This window comes from Pungitius pungitius, chromosome 12 (assembly GCF_949316345.1).
Source record: "Pungitius pungitius chromosome 12, fPunPun2.1, whole genome shotgun sequence".
Lineage (NCBI taxonomy): Eukaryota > Metazoa > Chordata > Actinopteri > Perciformes > Gasterosteidae > Pungitius > Pungitius pungitius.
Window position 1 is genome coordinate 5,582,782 of NC_084911.1, and position 21,799 is coordinate 5,604,580.

The 21,799-nt window shown below is 46.0% G+C and overlaps 1 protein-coding gene across 1 annotated transcript in view; it reads right to left on the reverse strand.

Moving 5' to 3' along the window:
* spop (speckle type BTB/POZ protein) overlaps window positions 1–21,799 on the reverse strand; it is a 72,640-nt gene that overhangs the window by 20,970 nt on the left and 29,871 nt on the right. The window contains 5 exon segments of the mRNA XM_062566201.1: window positions 1,455–1,583; window positions 3,314–3,369; window positions 3,371–3,461; window positions 4,120–4,135; window positions 20,944–21,071. Of these exon segments, the coding sequence (XP_062422185.1) occupies window positions 1,455–1,583; window positions 3,314–3,369; window positions 3,371–3,461; window positions 4,120–4,135; window positions 20,944–21,071 (420 nt within the window).

Sequence of the window (21,799 nt, forward strand, 5' to 3'; positions counted from 1 at the left end):
GATCCAGAACCGATAGAGCAATCTCTGCTGCCATATTCCTAGACGGAGGGTTCACACAACTTTCACAAATACGGTGGCAGTTGGGTAATTTTCAACTGTGACACGGCGAGCGATGATGAGGGCCCAGGTCTCCCCAGGGGGATTGTGGGAAGATTGGAGGAGGGCATATGGCAAGAATGGGATGGGGCGTGCACCATGGAGCACGCCATTTATAGGCGAAAGCCCCTTGAGACACAAAAGAAGAGGAGCAGAGGAAAATGAGATCCTCTTCACTGCACTCGCTATTCTTCCCGTTCAGGCTTTTTTCTGGAGCCATTTACAAGAGCAGTGCTCACGTAAATGCCCAAGGAGTGAAGTCACACACCTAAAAGATACCTCTATTTCACTATAATACGTCCAAGTATAGCCCCCCCCCCCCCCCCCGCCCACACTACCACCACGTAGACCCCAGGATACAGTATAATAGAGAAAGATTTAAGCACAGTAACTGCAGTATGTTCAGTTTTTGTGTCGCGGAACGTTAAAAAGCAGGATAAAAAGACAAGGAAAGTCACACCGTGAGCGGGAAAGCGAGGAGGCAGGTCTCAGAGAGCAAATGTGGGACTGGGAGTACACGCGAGGAGGGGGGGGGGGGGGGGGGGGGGGCTGTCAGGTTCACATGGGGGAATGTTGCTCAGCAGGAGAAATGATTTCCCTTTCTACACAAACGGCACCGCAGGGGGTTGTACACAGTTTCACTGCGTGTTCGCCTCCGATTTAAACACACTTCCGCCTCCCACCTCTTCTACCCCCGCCCCCCGTCCCCCCACGAACCCTCTTCCCTCCTCCGCGCTTCCTGGACGCCGTGCTGCGGGGCACGGGGAGAGAGGGAGGCAGCCAGAAAGCCTGATAACCAGGAAGCGGTCACATCTGGCCCTCGCTAATTCAATTCCACACAAGTTTGCTTTTCCTCCCCATAACATAACCTAATTAAAAAAAATACAAAATAAAAAGCAGGGATTGGAGGCACTTTTATTTCCAATTCATCAACGGGGGGAGAGAGAGGCGGACGGAGACCTAAAAAGGTTGGGTCTTTTTTAATTAAAATCAAAATTGCTCCACACCACTTTGAATAATATATTTACTCGAAATGAAACCAACTGGCAGTGATTACACAGACCCATATGGCTATCAATACCTCACATTATTGGACACACAGTATTAGACACACTCCTCACCTCTTGCATTCACAAGTTCCAGTGCCCCAAAGACACAGGTGGGAACAGGAGTTTTTAATTTTCAACCTCTCAAACTTTGAGATATCCTCAGTTTCCTCCTGAACGTACTGATATGCAAGAAGGAGCCTGTTTTCAATTGTTAACACCACGACAAGTTAAGAGGATTATCCCAGAGGAGGACAATTAAAGGAAATGGAAATGAAGACTGCAGGTGTCTTATCGGTTATTTCTGGTCACATGGCTTTGCTCTCTTCTCCCTTGGCGTTGAGAATAGAAAACACTTCACTTTTTGGACAGCTGAAGAAGAGCACGTAAAGCGAAAGGGGGTCTTTACCCTCCTCATCCAGGCCTTTAGGGTTCAAACACCTGGCGGTGGGGGGAAAAAAAGACACGTACGGATCAGAGGGATGAATTATTTTATGTTTGTAATAGTTTGTTTCAGCCATCAGTAATGGCTTGACGCTGTAAAGACGGTTGAAATTGTGCTGTCCTCTGCCTCACAATCACATCTATTGATTTCATCCACAACCCTTCACTCGTGGCAAAGTGATGGTTTGATTGGTATTGATTCTGCAATGCACACTGCTGTTTATAGCATGAAAGCGTGTGCTTAAAACAGCACTCTTATACTGTTTAACATGGAGGATCAAACAGTCTGAGCCTTTTGGAACAAAACACAGCGACTATGAAGGGATGCGTTGGATTTCTCTGTTAAGAACATAGAGAGGATCAAATCAACTTTTTACAAGAAGAAAATTGTGGCTTTTTCTCTTCCCATTATAGGCTTTCTGTGTGGCAGTGCTGGTGTTTTTTGTTAAGATACCGATTGGCAAATTTGGGCCGTTTGGGGTGTATCGGCAATAGATATGGACTACTCTGTAAATCAGCATTTTCTCTTTAGATACATTCCTGTCCGAGTTCATCAAGACACTTTGCAGATCATGCCTTTGAGAAGATGTACAGTTGCGAAACTGATTTTGTGGTGAATATTCCATTCGACTCTTTTCAGCGTGGTTCGATTTGCATTTTGTGGCCTCTCTCTTGGCGCCGGGCCTAAAGGTGTGCGGCTGACCCGCGGCCACACCACACTCCGGATCTCATTTCTCTAACAAGCGTCGGCGAGAGCACCGCAGCAACAAGCGGTGACGCTGCCGACAGTCAGCTATGATACAGATGGCCGGAAAATCTGTTCACTCAGTTAAGAGAGGCAAAAAGCGAGAGGATTGTCTTTGGGTTAGGCACTTACAGGAAGAGGCGGACTCCTGTCCAAAAGCAACTTGGGCCGACGTGGTATTTGAAGAACAGCCTGGGTTTTCTCTGAAAGGGCCCATTTATGTTGCCATTTAAGCAGGTGGCTTACCAATCCCCCAAACCCCAAAGTCTGTTATTCCACCCGAGGCTACAGTCATTACTTTCAGGTTCCAGCCATGTTTTTGTGCGAGATACAGAATATGGTTTCCCTTCCCGCCGGAAGCTCTTCCGGCAACGTGACCCCGATGTCATTTTGCTTCACTGCTCGCGATCCAAATCTGTCTCTCCAGCCGACTGTGTGCCAGTTTATGTAAATCTCTTGTCAAAAGTAGAAGTTCACATTCACTCAGCCACCAACTCATCAGTCCGTTGGGGACTAGGTCTAAATCCTGGAGCTTTTCTCAGATCAGGTGGATCTGCTCCTGACACCACCCCCCCACCCCCCCCGGTGTTCTAGGTCTCAAATCAAGTCTCCTGGGAGTAGTTCCTACATTAAAATGGGAACCACTCCCCATCCACACTGCAATTCCTTCCAAACATTTTGAATACTGAAAACGCTATACATTTACCCAAACGTGCCATTCAACAGAGAGAGACATTTATCGAGGGCATCACAGCTTGGGAAAGTGAAGACGCTGCCAGATCAGATTTCAAGCATGAGAAAGTGCTACCAAAATGAATATTCCAAACACACGTGCAAGTAAACACTATTGGATATACACGCCAGATGAAGACACACTTGATGCACCTGAAGCCGGCGAGCGGGTGCTCGAGTCTCTTGAAAACAACGTTGTACCTCTCAGAGATGCAATAATTGGATAACACTTATAGCGGCTTTCACTAACCATTTGAGTTTGTCGTTGGCTCCAAAGAAGAAAGTGCTGCTTTTGATGACTCTTCCCACCCCCCCCCGCCCCTCCTCCCCCCATCTCCTCGCGACAGAAGCTTAAGTTGCTGATGGTCCACATGTAGGAGAACTTCACCACTTTGATCCGAGCAACAACAACAAAAAAAAGACACAGAAAGAGCTGAAAGCGGATCTATTTCTTTATATATTTATCCATTCTACATGGGTAAGTGGTGCTTGGTCAGCCTGGACTTCAAAACCGCACATCAAAAATGCCTTTCATCTTAATAAACACAGACAACAAACAGAGTGAAAGAAGAAAGGATATTGTGAGAGCAGCAACAATAAAGATTTTGAAAGAGGGGATAAAAAAAACAACCAGACATGAGTGACATACTGGATTGGTCTTGGCTCTTAACAGAAAAGTGATGTCTGAACTAACAAAGCCTTCAGTGTAATGACTGAAAACAAACACTCATTTAAACACATTTTCTAGGAAAACAAAGTAGGCGTATAGTATTAAGTCAGGAAAACTAAGTTACCCTATACAACCCTGAGAAGGATTACTCCATTCAACTGCTTATTGAGCAACCCTAGAACATGTTTAAGGATTATATACCCATATTTAAAGAGTACTTCTTCCGCCTTGATAGACAGGCTTACTTTCATATGGAACACCCACATTATGCAAAATAATTTGACAGAACACAGTGCCCATACTCTCCTCGCCACAATGTGCACCTTCTTCATGATGAGTAAAAAACATTCAAATAAAAAATAAAACATGCCCCCCCCACCCTCACGTGCGTATAACACCAGGCTCCGGATGCGGAGATGACCACAATGGGGCCGGAGCCCCAGCCAGGTGTGTGTGCATGTGTGTGTGTGTGTGTGTGGGAGCCAGAGTGCGATAATAAACTTGACTTGGGAAACACCACCTGCCGTACGGAGCGCGCTGAATCCAGAGCAACGGGACACAGTCATTAAAATGTCTTTAGTGAGGCCCATTTCTATGAAAACTGTGACCTCGCGCGAGTGCTCGTGGGTGGCTGCCTCTGTTTGAGCATGCCAAAGCATTTGCTAATTGAATGGATAGTCTAATTGAGCAGTATTTCCTGGTGAGTGGGACATGAGAGGTCTGTTTTCATTGGCTTTAGAAGGAGGCTTCAGCAAGCGCCGCCTCGCCGGGGGAAGCCTTCCTTCATCTGCGCGTGGTTTCGTCTTTGGGGGGGGCGCTGGGCCAGCCAGTTTGCTCCAACCGGGCTGCACCCGTCCACCGTGGGCTCCCGGTGAAGAGCGAAGACTCTCATCTCCAGCTGCCGCAGCGCACTCTCGCAGACAAACACAAGGTCATATGAGACGTCCAGTTCCCGTTGCTTATAAGGAATGCGCCATAAGGATTGGTTATGATCTGTAACTGCAGCAACTGAGATTTACACTGCGATTGCCACATTGAACTTGGCGTAGGGTACACTCCTCATTATTTCCTATCTAATTTTAGGCCTTTTGGTGCGCCGGCTGCCTCGTGGGATCAAAACACTTGTTGGAAAATTAAAAGGACCGTTTGGTTTTCAAAGCTTCATTTCTCTGCTGTCTAAATCTCTCATTTCTGCACATATTTAATACCCAAGTAGACACCACATCTACGGATCTGGCTTTTCCCCTCCTGAACCTGTGCGTCGTCCCTCCCCCCCCCACAATCTCCTGTCAAAGAGACCCTTACACGCTGCTGCTTAATTAGTGGCTGATTGAAAGAGTAGTTCAGGACCTGAGGAAGCTCGGCACAAAAGGGACATCAGCAGAGAGACAGAGCGAGCAAGGAGGGACGTGTGGGACACACTGTGGTCTTTGCGAGTGGCTCGGAGACGGGACGAGGCGACCGCGACGGCGTCACATTCAGACGCGACTTAATTAATGCTCAGAGATGGCGCCTGCATCTTATCTACCTTGATCCAGTGCCCCCCCCCCCACACCCCCCCATCCCCAGTTTTATTCTTCTGTGCAATTTGTATCTGATGAAAAGCACTGGTGGCATTTTCGCTCAGTAAAACAATAAAATATTAATCACAAAAGTTGGGAGAACAAGGCTGCACTGATTTGCAATTTAAATTACCTGAGACTTCGTGGCAATTAATTATAGTCCACATGAGTGAGTGAGGGCATACACAGGTTTTCGCATTTGTTTATGCACGTGTGTGTGTGTGTGTGTGTGTGTGTGCGCGGCTCCAATTTTGCATTTCACAATAAATCTGAAGCACAATTTACCAAGTGCTTTTTTTTTTCCCCCCGTCCCTTAAAGAGCAAAATGAATGGCAAGTAATCACAGAGAATCAATTTAAGAAAACATGACAACACTGGCAGCTCTGCCAACAGCCTCACAGCTTCCTAAATAAACACCGATGACACTTTACCAGAACAAAGCAAAGATGAGTTTGTTTGTTTTTTTGTTTTTTCCCCCCATCTTTTAGCGACAAACATCAAGAGCAGAGCGGCAGGAGGAGAGCGGCAACAACAACTTGGAGATGGAGATGTGCGCTAATCATAGGACCCCCCTGTGAAGAAATGCCTTCAGACGGTCCATTGGTCGCGGGAGTCCGATGATGACGGCGAGAACGGGAAGAATGGTTAATAGGTTATGACGCACGTAGCATAGAGGAAATAAATATGGTCACATTACAGTGTACGGCAGGAAGGGATTCACAAAGGAAGGCCTTGCACCAATGAATAAATTCAGATTAGGGAGTTCTTGTTGCTGCTACTTGGGCCTGATAAAAAGCAGTGGAAATAAGGACGAGAGGGTGCTGCAGAAAGAGAGCAAACTAGTTCAGCTTCAGCATATACCTCTGAATCTTTCTCCGCCGGCTTTGATTCTCAAAGAAAAGGTAAAATATATATATATTTATATATATATAGAGAACAAAAAGGGAGCTTACCACGCATGCATAGAAAGGCCCTGCAGTGAATACAACACTGAGAAGGTTTGTGCTGTTCGGTTCCTGCAGGGATTCAACACCTCGATTTCAGAGGGCTGAGTGGTACTATGGCACACGGCGTATGTTCAAGTCTAAATGACAAATTGGACTGCTTCTATGGACTAGCTTCTATTGAGCTTTTTCAATAACGAATGAAAGGATATTGTCGCAATCCTCCAACAAAACCCTCAGTTGGAGTTCAGTAAATGATGGTATAAATATTTCAAGTTAAAGTATATTAATAAAACGTTGATTATATGCCTCCTGTAGAGCAAAGAGTTTTTTGACCGCAGTGACAATCATGTTCTTGAGTGGATTAAAAACATCATTTTTCATGAGACTGATTGATGATTTTATCGTTTTTCATTTAAAATCAAACTTTTTAACACGAGCCGGAAACAATGTGACAGCTAATGTTGCATGGATTTATATTATAATTTGTTATTGTGTTAAATGTTATACAAACATTAAGTCATTTAATTTATTAATCATATCATTTTACGTTACGTTTACTCTGTCGATTGATTTGTTTCATGAGCTGTGTACATGCATTGTCAATATAAAACGGTGGATTAATTTGCTGCTTATTCAGTGGAGCCATTATCTACTAATTGTTACAGTCCCATTATAACATGTGTATTTTGAATTATCAAGAGATTGTGTCACTTTTGATCACACAGATCAAATAAAAACATATCTTGAAGGTATCGTTTTTCATTAAGAACAGCCCGGTTTCTGTGAGGGGAGCCAGAGGGGGGAGCGTGACACCCGGAGCCTATTCATATTCATTACAGACAGACAGTCGGCTCTCCCTCTGCCGGTCCGGCCGACGTCTCCCTCCATCTCTCTGTCGCCCATCCCAACACCCCAGGGAGGAGAGTCTGACAAACGAACAGACAGATACATTCAACTTCCTCCGTGCAAACAAGAGCCGAGCGAGGTGGTGCCCCCCCCCCCCCCCCCCGCATCAGCCTCCCTCATCCGCATGAGAGCCGGAGCTCGGCGGCGGCCCGTGGCACAGTGACGAAGCTTGGGCCGTGGTATTAACTCCGTCTGTAAATTATGCGCAGTGATAGCATATATTTCTGGGCATATGTTACATCCATCTGCAAATTTGATAATGTGAACAGCTTACAAAGCACAATTTACACAGGAGGACACATTTCTGTTCATTTGTCCCTCCATCTGTGCTCGTTATAATCTGAATAGCCGGCGAATGCAAATGTCTGCACATCCGCACAAACCTGGAAGTCTTACTCTATTTTTAATACAGTGGACTTTAATTATTAATTCTATTGCAGAAACCGTTCCACAGTTTCATTTTAACACTGATTTCTCTTTATGTAACGAGTTAGGAGAACAATCAGTGAGAAGATTGGCTATTTATGGTTATTCCTGATCATAGCTTGCAGCGGTTAGCCTTCCCGGCGCCAACCCCCGGCCCGCTGCCGGCAGAACCGCGTCCGGCTTCAGTGCCGCCTCCCGGATGAAAACGCTCAGACTTTGCTTGATTAGAATTAGAACTTTTCTAAGTGGATTTTAGTGCTCGGAAACACGACCACTTTCCTCCACAGAGACGGCCAATATTGACATGAAATTACAGTTATTGTATTAACTTCTGTTGAGTAGCGTCTGAATTTCCCCTTTGGGAACCATTAAGTCTTAACCTATAATTGCATCATCATGTATTTCTTTATTATGATCATAGTGTGGATCTGAATCTCCACTGTAGGTTATTAGATCAGTGTAGTGGAGTAGAGATACAACCTTTCATGCATGAGTTTGATTTACACATTTGATGTTAATTAAATGATCCATAAAATGTAAATGTAAAGGCCTTTTCTGATCCAACAATTAATAAACATTGGAACAAACATCCGCATGTCTTTTTATTTAGTTTTGTCTCTGTTGCTTTTTACATATATAAAGAAAATATATAAAGAAAATATAAAAAGGTACCAGAAAAGTAAAAATATTGGAAAAGTGTACTAAAGTCCAATACATGGCATAGTTGAATCAGAACATTTATATGAACCAGCGCCTTCATCCCTAAAACTCCCAGGGTGTGGCCATATGGCAGTGACGTCTGCTGAACAGGCCCGCTGTGAAATAGGAGGTGAAGAAACAAATTCATAGTTTAAGTTCCAGGAAGAAAAAAAAAAAGAACTACGCACTTTACACCCTACATGCAAGCACTTGCGCAAATAGACATGTCACCATCTAAATTCCCTTTAACTCGCAAAGTGAAAAAGACACAAATACAGGCACCTTCCCACCAGCCTCTCCCTCAGGGAGCTGCTTCCCCGCTGGGAGGAGCAGAAAACGGCTGGCAGCGTGCACAGGCACCACCACCAGGTGGACAGGGGGTGGAGCTGTGTGATTTTGCCTGCTGCAGGAATGGAAGGCATCCCAGCGGGGGGGACCTGGAGTGTTTAAGAGGGTCACCTTGCGCGACAACAGGCAGCGAGCGAAACAGCGAGGCACAGAGGCGGGTTGCAGAGTTTAGAGGGACGGACTACAGAGACGGAAACCATGCCAGGAGTGTGGCAGCCTTGAGCGAGTGTGTGACGCATCTCTGAGCGCGAATCAGCATGCCCACATGCTAACTCACTTTTCAAGTTGGAGTCAACCCTGTCCTTACATTTTTTTTTTTAAATTCTGACAGCGAGTTAGTGAAGCCTGTTCGTTCTAAGGTCAGATAGCATCACAAGTTGTAGAGAAATGGTGTGCCGACGCATCCGGGGGGGGGGGGGGGGGGGGATCAGCAAGACTGATCAAGTGTAGCTGGCTCTCATTTAAAAATCATACACAGCTGGCTGGAGAGAGAGACACACACACACACACACACACAAAATGTGACAGAAGCGATTCCAACTCTCAGTTATGTGAGATTCGGGAGTTCTGGCAGCGGACATGAGAGAGAGAGAGAGAGAGAGAGGAGAGCAGCGCTGTGGTGTCTCTGATATTAGAAAACCAGCCTATATGAGCAGCTGCTGCAGGTGGGACCGGCGGGCAAAAAGGGAAAGAGGCTAGCCGCAGACACGTGCGTGCGTGCGTGCGTGCGTGCGTGGCTGGACGCGTCTGCTGTGTCACAGTGTCCGGCCCGAGGCACCGCTGAACGCCACAGTGCTCGCTCAGAGAGAGTGAAACCAGAGCGTGAACTCTGCGGCGGCAGCGGGCGGACGGGTAGGGGGGGTGAGAGGGGGGAGGGGGGCACTGGGGTGTCGGATCTGGAAGGCCACAGGAGGTGTGATGGATTAAGAGGCGCTGCCACTGTGGCGTAACCACCAGTGGATCTCTCTCCCCCCCCCCCCCCCCCCCTCTCTCCCTATGCCTGTCTTTAGCAAAGTCAGAAGTGCTATTACACCAGGAGGTCACCATGCCACATCTTCAGATTCGGACCTTCCCCCCCCCCAGCCTCTGTTGCGGACCTGAAGTGCGCTTTGGGGTTGTTGTTTTTCGGCGCTTGATACCAATCAAAAGAGCACCTCCAACATAATTCTCACTTACACACTAAACAATCATCACCAGCTGTTTATATTTAATGTTGAACACGCAAGTCTCAATTAACACGAATTGCCACAAAGCTGTGAATGAATGTGTGTGTGTGTGTGTGTGTGCAATTAGTACGATAGACGGTGTATTCACCTAACAAATACCTCAAGGACTTTGAGTCTCACCACACTGAACAGCCAAACCAAAATGCATACACTTCTTACAACTTGAAACGTTCCATATAAGAAATGCAATATGAAAACAACCCGCGAGAGAGATAAAAGGCTCATTTGACCGATACAATCCTCCAAAAACCCTGCACAGCTGCTGTAGTCACTTGGCAGTACAGTCTTATCTAAGGGTTGTGTGTGTGTGTAACGACACATGAGTGTCGAAATATAATGCAATCCTGGGAAAACACAGCTTTAAGTCTCTGCTCTTCTGATTTGTTCCAATGTGTTCAATTAACCCTCTGAACACTTCGACATGAGCACAGATAGACACACACACACACACACAACATGTATGAACATACTCGGAGGCAGACATCAAACCCCAGTGGGCCTGTGTAGCCAAGATAACAAAAGAAAAGTGCTTTCTAAATGACAAAATGATACTGGCTGCAGCGAGTCCACGTCTCGCTGTCTCGGTCCCATTCGTTTCGTACGCAGGCGCCCGCCGAAACGCAGCAAAGTGTGTCCGACCATCGGGAAAAAAGTATAATAATAATAATAATGTTTTTGACAACACATCTCTTCCCTTCTCTGAACGGGGGCCGCTAGAAAACAATATCTGTGCGACGTTGCCCACTGAGATAGGGCTCCCTTCACCTTCATCCACGCGACAACTGGGGTTTTTTTTTTTTTATTTCTTCTTAATCTGCACAGGCTTCTCCGCGCTGAGAGCCGCTCTCGTGGAGCCAGCCCAGCTCGGGGGCCAAAGGGAGTGGAGTGGAGTGGACGGAGGAAGACGCAGCCGGTTTCTGTTGCTCCCGGTGCAGTGATGCAATTTACAATTAAAATGCAAATAATAGGACACGGAGTCTCTCTTCACCCTGTTTTCACTTTACCCAAACATTCTCAGGGGGAGGCATCTCTGCCTGGGATCAATGTATCCGAGTCAGTAAATCCATATTCATACGAAGCGCCGAGAATCAATTTCAGACCGAGGCTGCAAGTAAAAGCGACTGTTTACTTGAAATGCACGGACAGAAACATCCAGCCTGCGGCCAGAAACCATTTTTCCACTTTCCGATGATGATGTGCGAAGGGGCCATTCTTAAAGTGAAAGCTGAAAGCAATTATTTCTGCAACGTGAAAACACAGCTCCGTCCGACGCGGCCGCCATTGGCCCGTCTGTGTTTCGACTCACAATAGGTGGCTCACACCACCCCCCCCCCCCCCCGCCCCCCGAGCTTCAATCTCAACCAACAGCATAGAGTGGCGCTGGCGAATGAATCATTTGGGAGTGTTTCATCTCAAAAGTGTGCGTGTCAGAGAAAACAGGGGAGGTGGAGGTGGGGGGGGGGTTGTCGTTGTCCTTCAGCGTGACTTTGTCATGTAACACATTTCCAGCTCAATTATCTGCATCCAGTGGATTTCAAACACATTTAGCAAGGACCAGAGAGCTTGGTAATTAGCAGGAGCCCTGGCTCATAAGGGGGCAAAAAAACAAAGCCTTTCTTTAGCTCTATCTTTATCCCCTCCGCTTGTCTAATCTCCTCTGATCCTTCTCTTATTAGAGTGTGTTGGACATCATGTGTGCACTCAGTCAATGCCTGAATCAGCCAACAGGTTTCAGCTTTTAAAGACCAAAGCATGACGCAAAACCACATATTTGATCCAAAACAACAGAAGATAAGTGAAACCAGACTGGGGGTTATTAATGGCAAAACTTCATGTAACCTTAAACACATTAACTGAGCTGTCCCTTATACTGGATATAATATATGTAGAAAGTTATCTAAAAACAGAATTAGAGTAAATACAACCACAGAATGTCGATTTGGGAGGAGGAACTCATCAATACCAACATGCCTCATTAGTATAAGACAACATGAAAAACTCCAATGGACTCTGAATACAACCTAATTTTCAGATTTCAGAAGAAATCTTGTAGCTGAGATGACATTTCACACAGAAATACAACATTGTGCAAAAAAAAAAATCGATGTTCAGTCGTGACATGATTACAGTTTCCAATCTAAAAGGTTAAGGCCATGTCAGGGTGTGGCTGCCAACCTCCTCCTGAAGTTGTTTCCATTTTAATTATGTTTTTGAATCATGTAAGCCCACTTTAGCACAGAAATGTCACCTTCTGTAAAACTGCTTTCGTTTTATTCCAGGTCACACATATAAAGGCATTCCAGGAAGGGACATAACAATCTTTTCTTCAAGCTCCCCCTTTCCTCACTGCGGTGCTTCATCCACAATGTTCCCTGGTTGCTAGCAAGTATATTATACTTCCATTGGGCCATTTCATTTCAAAGCCGGAATTACATTTTACGTTTATTTGCTTTAAAATCATAAAAGAAACTAAATGAGTGGAACACATGAACTAGACGGTTGTCTGCTGCTCCTAAGATGACATTTGGGACAAAACGAGGAATGATTAGCATCTGAAATCGTAGCATAGACTAAAACTAGTGAGTGTTTCATATACGTAACAATAGTGAGAGTTGTCCGGACAGACAGAGGTTTCTCCTCCCTTCTTTCCAACAATTTATAATGATGAAATTTGCCGGCAGCAGTACAAGTCAATGGATTTGCGAGACGTCTTCTCACAAAGAGTGGAGAAGAGGAAGCCTGCAGTCACAGAGGAGCGGCGGGGGCCAAACTTTATGTGGCTCTCCATTTTAAGTCTCTGTTTTTTTTGGAGGAGAAAGGATAAAAACATGAAAAAACATGATCCTCCTATCTATGTTGTGATTGACATTACATTACATGTCATTTAGCTGACGCTTTTATCCAAAGCGACTTACAATAAGTGCATTTCCACATAGAGACACAAACTCAGAAAAACAAGAAGTACAGTTTTCATCAAATAAGCAGTATTATAAGTACAATTTAAGTGCTACGGTTTGCTAGTGTTTTAGTCAAGGTGGAGTCTAAAGAGGTGTGTTTTGCTTGACTAGTCTACTAGGTGCAGTCTCCTCCTACAACAAACCGTATACAGAAAAGTCAACCTGTTTCTGTACGTCCCTACTGTTGGTCCTCCTGCTAACATTAAATCAAAGTGGACCCACGCGCACAAACTGAAGAGGAGCCAATTAGTATCAAGTTCACTTAGCCTGTCACACCGTAATGCCAACGTGCTGCAATACGAGGATCAAGGGCGACCCAATGCCGGGAGGGGGAGAAGCTGGCGTTTTTTCACGCAACAGCCCCTCTTCCACCTGAGGGGACAATATTTCTGCTTCTTACCAGATGTCACATCTAATCTCTCTCTCACATATTTGAGGCCATTCAGCAGTAACCGCTGAAGCAAGGAGCGGCAACGCTGGGGGTCATCGGAAGCGCCGGTCCTGGGTCGTCCTTTGTTGACGCCCCCCCCCCCCCCCCCTCTAAAAAGAAAATGACAAATCATGACAACAGATTTATCATGATTGTATACACTCATTTCTACGGGTCTTTTAGAAGTAAAGGAAATATCCCACAAGCAAGAAGTGAAAAGAAAGTTGTCAACTGATATTGCGAATTCTGCTAAATGCCAAATGTAAATAGCAACCGCCCGACCCCTCTCAGAGTAGTGAGACGGAGTACTCTCAGACGGGTTAGAAGGGGGCAAACGCAAAGAAATACAAGGCGAGACGTTATTCCCCCTTTGGCGTCAACCGAACCGAGGCCGTGTTTCATGACAAAGATGGAAACGAAGCCGCTAATAATGCAACTCACGGGTATCATTGCATTTCATTTAATGCGTGAATCCATTCATCTCATTATTTATAACATCATTTGCCAAGCACGAAGGTTTTCGATTTGCATTCGCCGTCTCACATTCACCACAGACATTCACCTTTAAAAAGTAGGAAACCCAGGCGGCGTCTCACAGACCGCCGAGGCGATTCGGAGACACGGAGACAGGTGCACACGCTCCTCTCTGTCTTATTGCTTTGCCGTTGCTCTTTTCATTGGAAGGGAGGGAGAGGAAAGGTAGCTGCGCTAATAAGTTCAGTTCTATCCATCGTTTGCACTTGGTACGACAAGGGTTACTCCTTTGTGTGCCCCAACGTCACTCTGCCTCCCAATTACCACATTTACACACACACACACACACACACACACACTCACTTTTATTCAGAGAGAATTTTAAATCCTCTCCATTAAATTCATAAAAGATGGATAGTCTTTCAAAAGCAACAGTGATCTCCTCACCTTTCTTACATTGTTATCTTTACATTTGAGAGCACATGCATTATACAGTGAGGGCTGTAAATGAGCTGTCTCAATCTGGAAAGTGTCAAACCTTGATAATGGAAAGCAAAAATGTCAGTAACATTCAGGCGGATGAAAATATGGATGGTGAAATGAAACCATTCAAATTGTAAAGAAAAATAATGTATCATGTTCACAAGCAAAACCAATTTAATTTCCATGCTATTTCATATAACTCGATGCGAGCTAATTATGCACATGCAAATATACCTCATATATGTGGCATAGACTATAGTGTGGTGTTAATGACACTGCTATTGTGGAATTTCTCTTTAGGATGTATATATGACGTTAAAGATGCCAAAATCTCAAGCATTTCAATATTTACATCTAATTTCCAGGTGACATTTTCAATATTCACTCCCCGACGAGCCCTGGTGGAGATAGTGGTGGGCGTTGAGTGGCTGCAGCCGTAGGTCTCCGTTAGCCCGCTGGCACCCAAATGCCAAGCTCCATCCTCACACTACCCAAGTGGAAACGACTGTAGAGTCGCAGCCACAAGCAGACGCCAGACAACTGTCAATGTGTCATATCATCCGCATTAATCGGCCAGCGGTCGGATTTGAGATCAGTTCATTAGCTGCTGACCGGAAGAGGCAGCACCGAGGACTCCAATCCCGTCTCCCACAACACCACTGAGATAACGCCCTCAAAAGCAACGGCCGCTGTTGGTGACAAAACCCTGTATCTATCTAGGCTTTCGTAATTCATGTTAAGGTTACATGTGTTCACCTCAATGGGGTTTTTTTGCATTGCGGAGCCTTTTGGAGAGTCATCAGATTGTGCCTTGGGTACCGTTGTTGGCTCTGAAAGCAGGAAATGCCACGCAGATAAAGCTGCTAGTCTGCCCGCACACACACACACACACACACACACACAGTGACATTTCAGATCCCCACAGTGAATCTGGGTGCCCGACCAACAGTCATGCTCTGAATTCAAGTCACACCTGCCGCCGCACCAAACTTCCAGCCCTAAAAACTTTACACATTCTGTCATTCCAAATGACTCATGGAAACTATTCAACACCTCTCTGCTGCTAAAACGGCGCTGAGAAATCAGGCGCACGAGGCCGCCTTTGGTGGCAACCCCCACAGAGATCACCACCCTCTAATGAAGTCATTTGAGTCAGGCGGACACACGGCGGCGATCTCTGAACGGCGCACAAAAGGGGCCGCGTTCTGTGCTCTGGCAGATGCCGACGCGGGGGCAACAGCAGGCAGCGATGGACGTGGGCAGAGAAACAGAGCACAGACATAGCAGTAAGGACCGCGTTTATCTAATCGTTTACAGGACGCTGTAATAAGGGAAAGGTTGGGGGAAAATGAGGGTGCAATTGTCCAGAGAAGAAAATGACCGATGAGAAAGAAAAGTAAGAGAAAAAAAAAAAGAAGAAGCAGAACCATTCTGACAGGCGGAGATGGAGAAAGTGAAGCAAACCAGGAAGACAGATGTCAAAACAAATCGGATTCCAGTCCTTGCAACTTTGGACAAGCTCGATGGACTCGTCTTGAAGAACTTACTGAAACCACAGAGTAAAGACTCGTTTCCACTCAAACAATTCCCAAAAACCAATATTTTGATGTAATGTTCACAATGAGAAGCAAACATGCTTTTGATCATACCCATAACGCATTGCAGATTAGAATAATGTCCGGTTGTCAGTATTTAACTCCAAGAGAGCGGCACTGCATTACCACCCGGAGAATATGAAAACTCACGGCTTCATACATCCAGCTGGGGTCATTTGCTGGCATAACGATATCTACAGGCAGACGGTTTCAGGGATGCTATTAAGAGATAAGTGTGCAAGGGAGACAGGCGGACGGGAGTGTGTGAAGGATGAGCATTGAGAGACAAGAGAGGGAAGATTCCTGCCAGGCAACAAGAATCAAACTGTGCAGTCCCAAGGCCCTATTAGTATTCGAGTAGGTCCAACTGAATGGATGCAACCGTGTAGAAGTCAGGCAACGGTGTCCAAAAAAAATATTGGGACCAATATCACGTGTATAGCCTTTGTATGGCTACATTTGATGCGTTCATTTATTGGTTAAAAATGACAAGGACGGAATTCCTTTGCTTTTAAATCGATGGCTTTCAGTTAAGGAATGCAATATAACCAGAAGACAACAAGATTTTTATGTTTACAATAACGTGTTGTCTTTCTGAAAAAATACGAGTATGAAAAGGTTCAACATGGTCAGCTGTGCTTGAACAAAAGGTTAAAACTGCAACATGCCGGGCACAGCCTGTATAACAATAACTATAGCCAGTTATCAGTCATTTGTAACAAATGAATAATATGATGCATCCCGTATGCACGCTATAAAATGTGCAAACGTTTTACTGATGAATCGACAATTTGCCTGAACACAATAGAAACCTGATCTGCATAAACATTCAGAGAAGGCACAGTGAGCAAACTAATTTGCATCCTAGCATGGCGTTGAGCGGGCAGAGACGGCCCACCTCGTGTCCGTGAGTGGCCACAATATACTGCACGACTGACAGCTAACCGTGGCAGTCTGGAGTGTCATAGGGAAGAAAAGAAAAAAACACTCAAGGACAGACTGCAACTAAACGAGAAAAAGGATAAAATAAAAAGAAAGCAAACGAGTAAGTAAGAAAGACACAAAATGAAGTTGGAAGAAAAGCCAGACGCGTGCGCCCCCGTCGAAAGGAGCCCCACTGAGGGAAAAGAATAAATAAAACACAATCATTGACCGGCTCTGCCACACTTAACAAGCAGCTCAGAGGGACGACAGAGGGGGAATAAGTGGAGGGAGCCGGAGGGTTGCCGCGGCAACTGAAATTAGAACCTGGGATAACAAGAGAAACGAGAGTGTGTGGGACGACCCAGGTGAGACACGCACCAAGGGGAATGGAGACGGAGATGGGGAGATGAAGAGAGAAAAATGACCGTGTTGCCTTTCATCCTGCAAGCGCTGCTTACTCGAGAATATGATGAACACACACGTCATCTGCAGAGGTGGCGGCAGCTCGTTCAACTTAACGCACACAAAGAATCCATGACATCAGCTAAATTACTTCTTTGTTTTTTTTTTTTTCCTCGCTCGCCTTGAGCAGGATTATTGTAAAAATTGGAGGGAAGATTAGATAATTACAGATACAGTGTTCAAAATAATTTAATTTCCACTTCCAGCAATAAGGAAATTGTATTTGTAAAGCCCCCTAATCACAGCGAGTCTCCAAAGGCATCTCATCATACCATGAACAAGACGCCTTCCAACCTCAGACCATACGCTGAAAATTAGGAAGTACTTCATTGAGGGGAAAAAGAAGACGAGAGAAACCTTTGACACGGCCATTCATCAGCTAACAACACGCACCGATTCCACGCGACAATGACACATTCGAAAGCACCCATCTCCCCACAGCTGAGAGCAATTCATTTAGCTGTGAGCACTTATCAAGCACCTTTCTCTGGCCGCTCGCGGGTTGCCAAGAGACACAATGCCAACTGGAAGCTGGCAGTTTGTAAGGTCGCAGGCGTTAAGACCCCAAATGTCAATGTCGGTCCCGGGGGGGGAAGAGATAATTGAGGCGTAAAGACCTAAAACGCTCGTCACATATGGCTGGCCAGCTGTCACATCTGTCGGCTCACATTCATTCCCGGTAACAACCGCGCAGTATACCAAAGCAGCAGCGAGGTACGCAACGGCCCCGGCGTTAAAAAACGTCAGCTGACCGAGCTCCGGCTGCGGGCTCGTTAAACGAAGCCCCCCCCGAATGAGGAGAAGCCTGGCATTTGAAAACAACACACAAGCTCCACTTCTCTTTTTAGATGTTCACTCCCGAGTGGGTTGTCTCAAAAAACAAAAAAAAAAAAGAAAGATCTAGGCTATTCCCTGTGGTTCTACTTCACACATCCCTGGTGTTCAGTGCTACAGAAGGCAGAGGATCAGAGGACCGGAGCAGAGTATTCAGGGAGGAAGCCTTAACCTCTGCAGGGAGTGGGAATGGAGAAGTTAAACCTTCTTTAAACCAACAAGGGGACGATTCCCGGGCCACCTTACGCGCCTTCAAGGGGCAAACCGTCCGGCAGCACCCGCAACTGCCGATGCGTCAGCGAGCAAGGCACTGAGCCCCTTCGAACTGAGAGTTTGTTCCGTGGTGTCACTGCTCCGGCCTTTGAAGACGTCACTCGGCCTTCACGATAACCATGTAAAGTATTCGATTTAGGCAGGCAAATATATAGTCATAAACACTACAAATCCTGCTGCAGCCTTCGTGGCTTTCGCTGAGCTCTGTGCACTCGCAGACTTGGCTCTTTGTCTGTGCCGAGCTTGGACCCTTCTGGTCTGCTCTTTTCCGCTGTTTAGAAAATGTGTGGAAAGAGCATTTTTCTGCATCCTGAGTGCAGGTTTGCCTGGGGTTCATTTTGTTTTGCTTGGCTTTTCAAGCATGAGTAACTACTGGCTATTGGATGTCAACATCGGCCTCCTTAAAGGCATAACACTGTATTTCAGGGTCACTTCTTGGAGATGGAGGTCCAACTCCTGTCAAACTACCTTGCGGGTCAGTCGAGGTGCAGATTTTCAGTTGTCTTTGAGCGGTTTAAAAGCCAAAGCACACCTGGGTAAATGGAAGGAACCAAAAGCTCAAGGGTTTAAATTTCTTCCGAAAACACAGATGCACTCTGGGTTGGACTTGTACTGGGACTCATGTGATCTCTTGTATGAGGTCGCAGGGTTCAACAATCCTGAAATTGGGTCTGAAACCTACTTGGTGCGTTACAAAATATTTAATCTATTTACGATTATAAAGTTGTCTTCAATTCTTTTTCACCACATGGCCAATAGGGAAAGGGAGTTACTAGATTTACTAGATTTACTAGACCGACGTGGCATTTGACTTGTGACGATGGCGATGCGTGTGGCGGGCAGCTGGTGGAAGTGACCGGCAGGTCAGGTGAGGCGGATCCAGCTCCTCTGACTGATCTGAGGAGGCTTCAATTAACTGGAGCAGCCAAGTGTGAGGGGAGGGGACTGGAGGGGGTAGAAGGTGGCAAACTTCTTGACAGATTTTGGGGGCTTACGATGAGTGGGGCCCCTTTGACAGGTCCTCTTACGCCCCACCAACTCCAACCGTTCTCCATCTCCTCTTGGCTAATTACTAAGTATTCATATGGAGACACGTGTCAGTGTGATCACAGCAAATTGGCTGTAACTGCAGGGTCAGCAAGGACTGACTGACGTTCAGTCGCGTGTACAGGCTCACACACACACCATTACATTTCAAAAATATTCAAAAGCAACTGGGATCTCCTCACCTTTTAGAAAGTGTTATCTTTACATTCAAGAGCACATGCATAATACAGTGCGGGCTGCACATTAACCTCACATTACCAAACACACCCTATAGTTGTCGTTGTTTTCTATATTTAAAGTATTTGCGTTTCCGGACAGAACAGAAAAGGAGTAAAAACAGGAAATCCAACATCGCAGGCCCCGTCTCACATACAGTACATCTGCAAAACCATATTCATGTCAATTCTGCATAACGCTCTTTATGTGACTCATGATAACATGGCAAGGAGGTGATTCAAATGGGCCAGCATTTCTCAACAAATCCCACACATTTAATTTTCCTGGAGACAAGCAGCAGAAGGCGCTGCCAAGTGGAATCAGAGTTTTACTTTGAGTAAATGAAGGGAAGTCACACTAACGAACACGTGTGAAGGTGCAGAACATGTTTCTTCGGGTGTTTTGAAACCCCATCCTGCGCCACACATCTGCCCTTTAAAGCAAAAAGAAGAAGATCCGCTTCGTTAAACGCTTGACGAGACCACGCAACTCCAGACAAACGCGTGCTCACAAGCAGGCCAGTATGTCACATCAATAATTCACCATCACCTCGTATTTTCTCCTCTCCTATTGCCTCTAACTGAATGGCGTGCTCCTCGGTCTTTTCATCGGGCTTTTGCTCCAGCTTTCTTGCTGCTCTTGCTAGTTTTACGTTACCTAATTAGCATGGAAATGTTTTCAGGGGAGGCATGAAACACACGGGCCTACATCAGTTCCCCTGTAGGATACAGTTTATTGTTTCCTTTTATTCATTCATTTTCGGGGCCTCTCGTGGTGGCACATCCTCCATGCCTCCGCCCTAATTCCCCCCCTCCCCCCTTCTAGAAATCGGATCTCCTTCCTCTTTGCTCACTTTATTAGAACTGGGTGCAATTTCCACATTTTAAATGACGGGTGAACATCACCTTAAACTTCTTACCCAGCTGCCATTTACAAGATCAAGTGTCTGGCTTGCCTCCTCTTTCCTCCTGCTACTTGGTATTCCTCCACTGCTACGCCCCAGATCTTCTGTCACCTTCAGTCTTTTTGAAGGTTTGCGTACCACATTTTCATTCTGGATCATCAATTTCCTTTTACCGACCATTTGGTTCACCACGAGCCATCTGAGAGTAGGTGCGCACGTTTTGAGCAGCTCAACTACTATTTAGCAATTCATTGTTTCCCGTGCCCACGTGCAGCCTATCAAAGACTTTGATGCCACAGAGTTTAACAGAACCCATTATGTCAAGCAGATAAAAGTGTAGACCGATAACGTTAATGTTTGTATCTGACAACTGAACGTTGTTTATAAAATAGAACCAAACTCAAGACATAAATGTGTCATGTGCACCCTACTGCAGACGCGGTATTGGTATAGACCAATCCCTCTCCTCCCACATCCTGCCCCCATTTGGCACTCACCTACATCAAAGTCCCGCACACATCTGTCCCGCGTGCTGCTGCCACGGCTGGCCAGCTGGACTCTGTCCATCAGGTTCTGTCTGTCCGGTGCCGCGTGTCTGTCCAGAGCCTCGGCTTCTTGGCCAGCTCTGCGAGCGCAAACAGCGGAAAGAATCAACAAGACCGCTGCGAGAGCGAGCGGGGGTGTGAGCCAGTGCCTTATCGTATTCTTGCAAGAGACTCCCTGTCAAGTTGACTGTTTGTGCGCGCGGCTATTATGTAGGAGAGTGAATGCAGAACATTTTTTTGGAGTCATTCTGTGTGTGTGTGTATGATAAGATATTACAAAGCCACATTTTATGAAGAGGTGGTTAGGTTTACACAGCCAGGCGGAACAAAGTGGAGCACGGCCCTCCTTGTGTAATAACACCCGGCATTTAAACACTAATCCAAACACAAACTGGATCTGGACCATTTCCAAAACAGCCAACCGAGCTCAGCCACAGGTGTTATCAAAAGCCGTGATGGGAAGCAATCTCATTCCCTCCAATCAAGCGGTGGTTCTTAGAACTGTAAAGACATTCAAGGCAGGCTTAATTAAGTCCCTTGTGTAAAGACACAGAAGAGAGATGAAACGGTCATTCGCGTCAAAATACCAGGATTTATCCAGTCCCAAGTTCGATCAAGACAGAAAGGCGATGGGTGGGTTTCATAGATGCATCGCAAATCTCTTAAACTTCCCAATGTTACGATCACCAGGAACAATTCTGGGACACCGGCCAGAACCCTGGACGCAACAGATGTTGAAACGTGCACGTCTTGTTTGGGTTCTAAGAGAGGCTCAACACTAGCAGGGTTCTGAGAGGGCGGCTGAGTT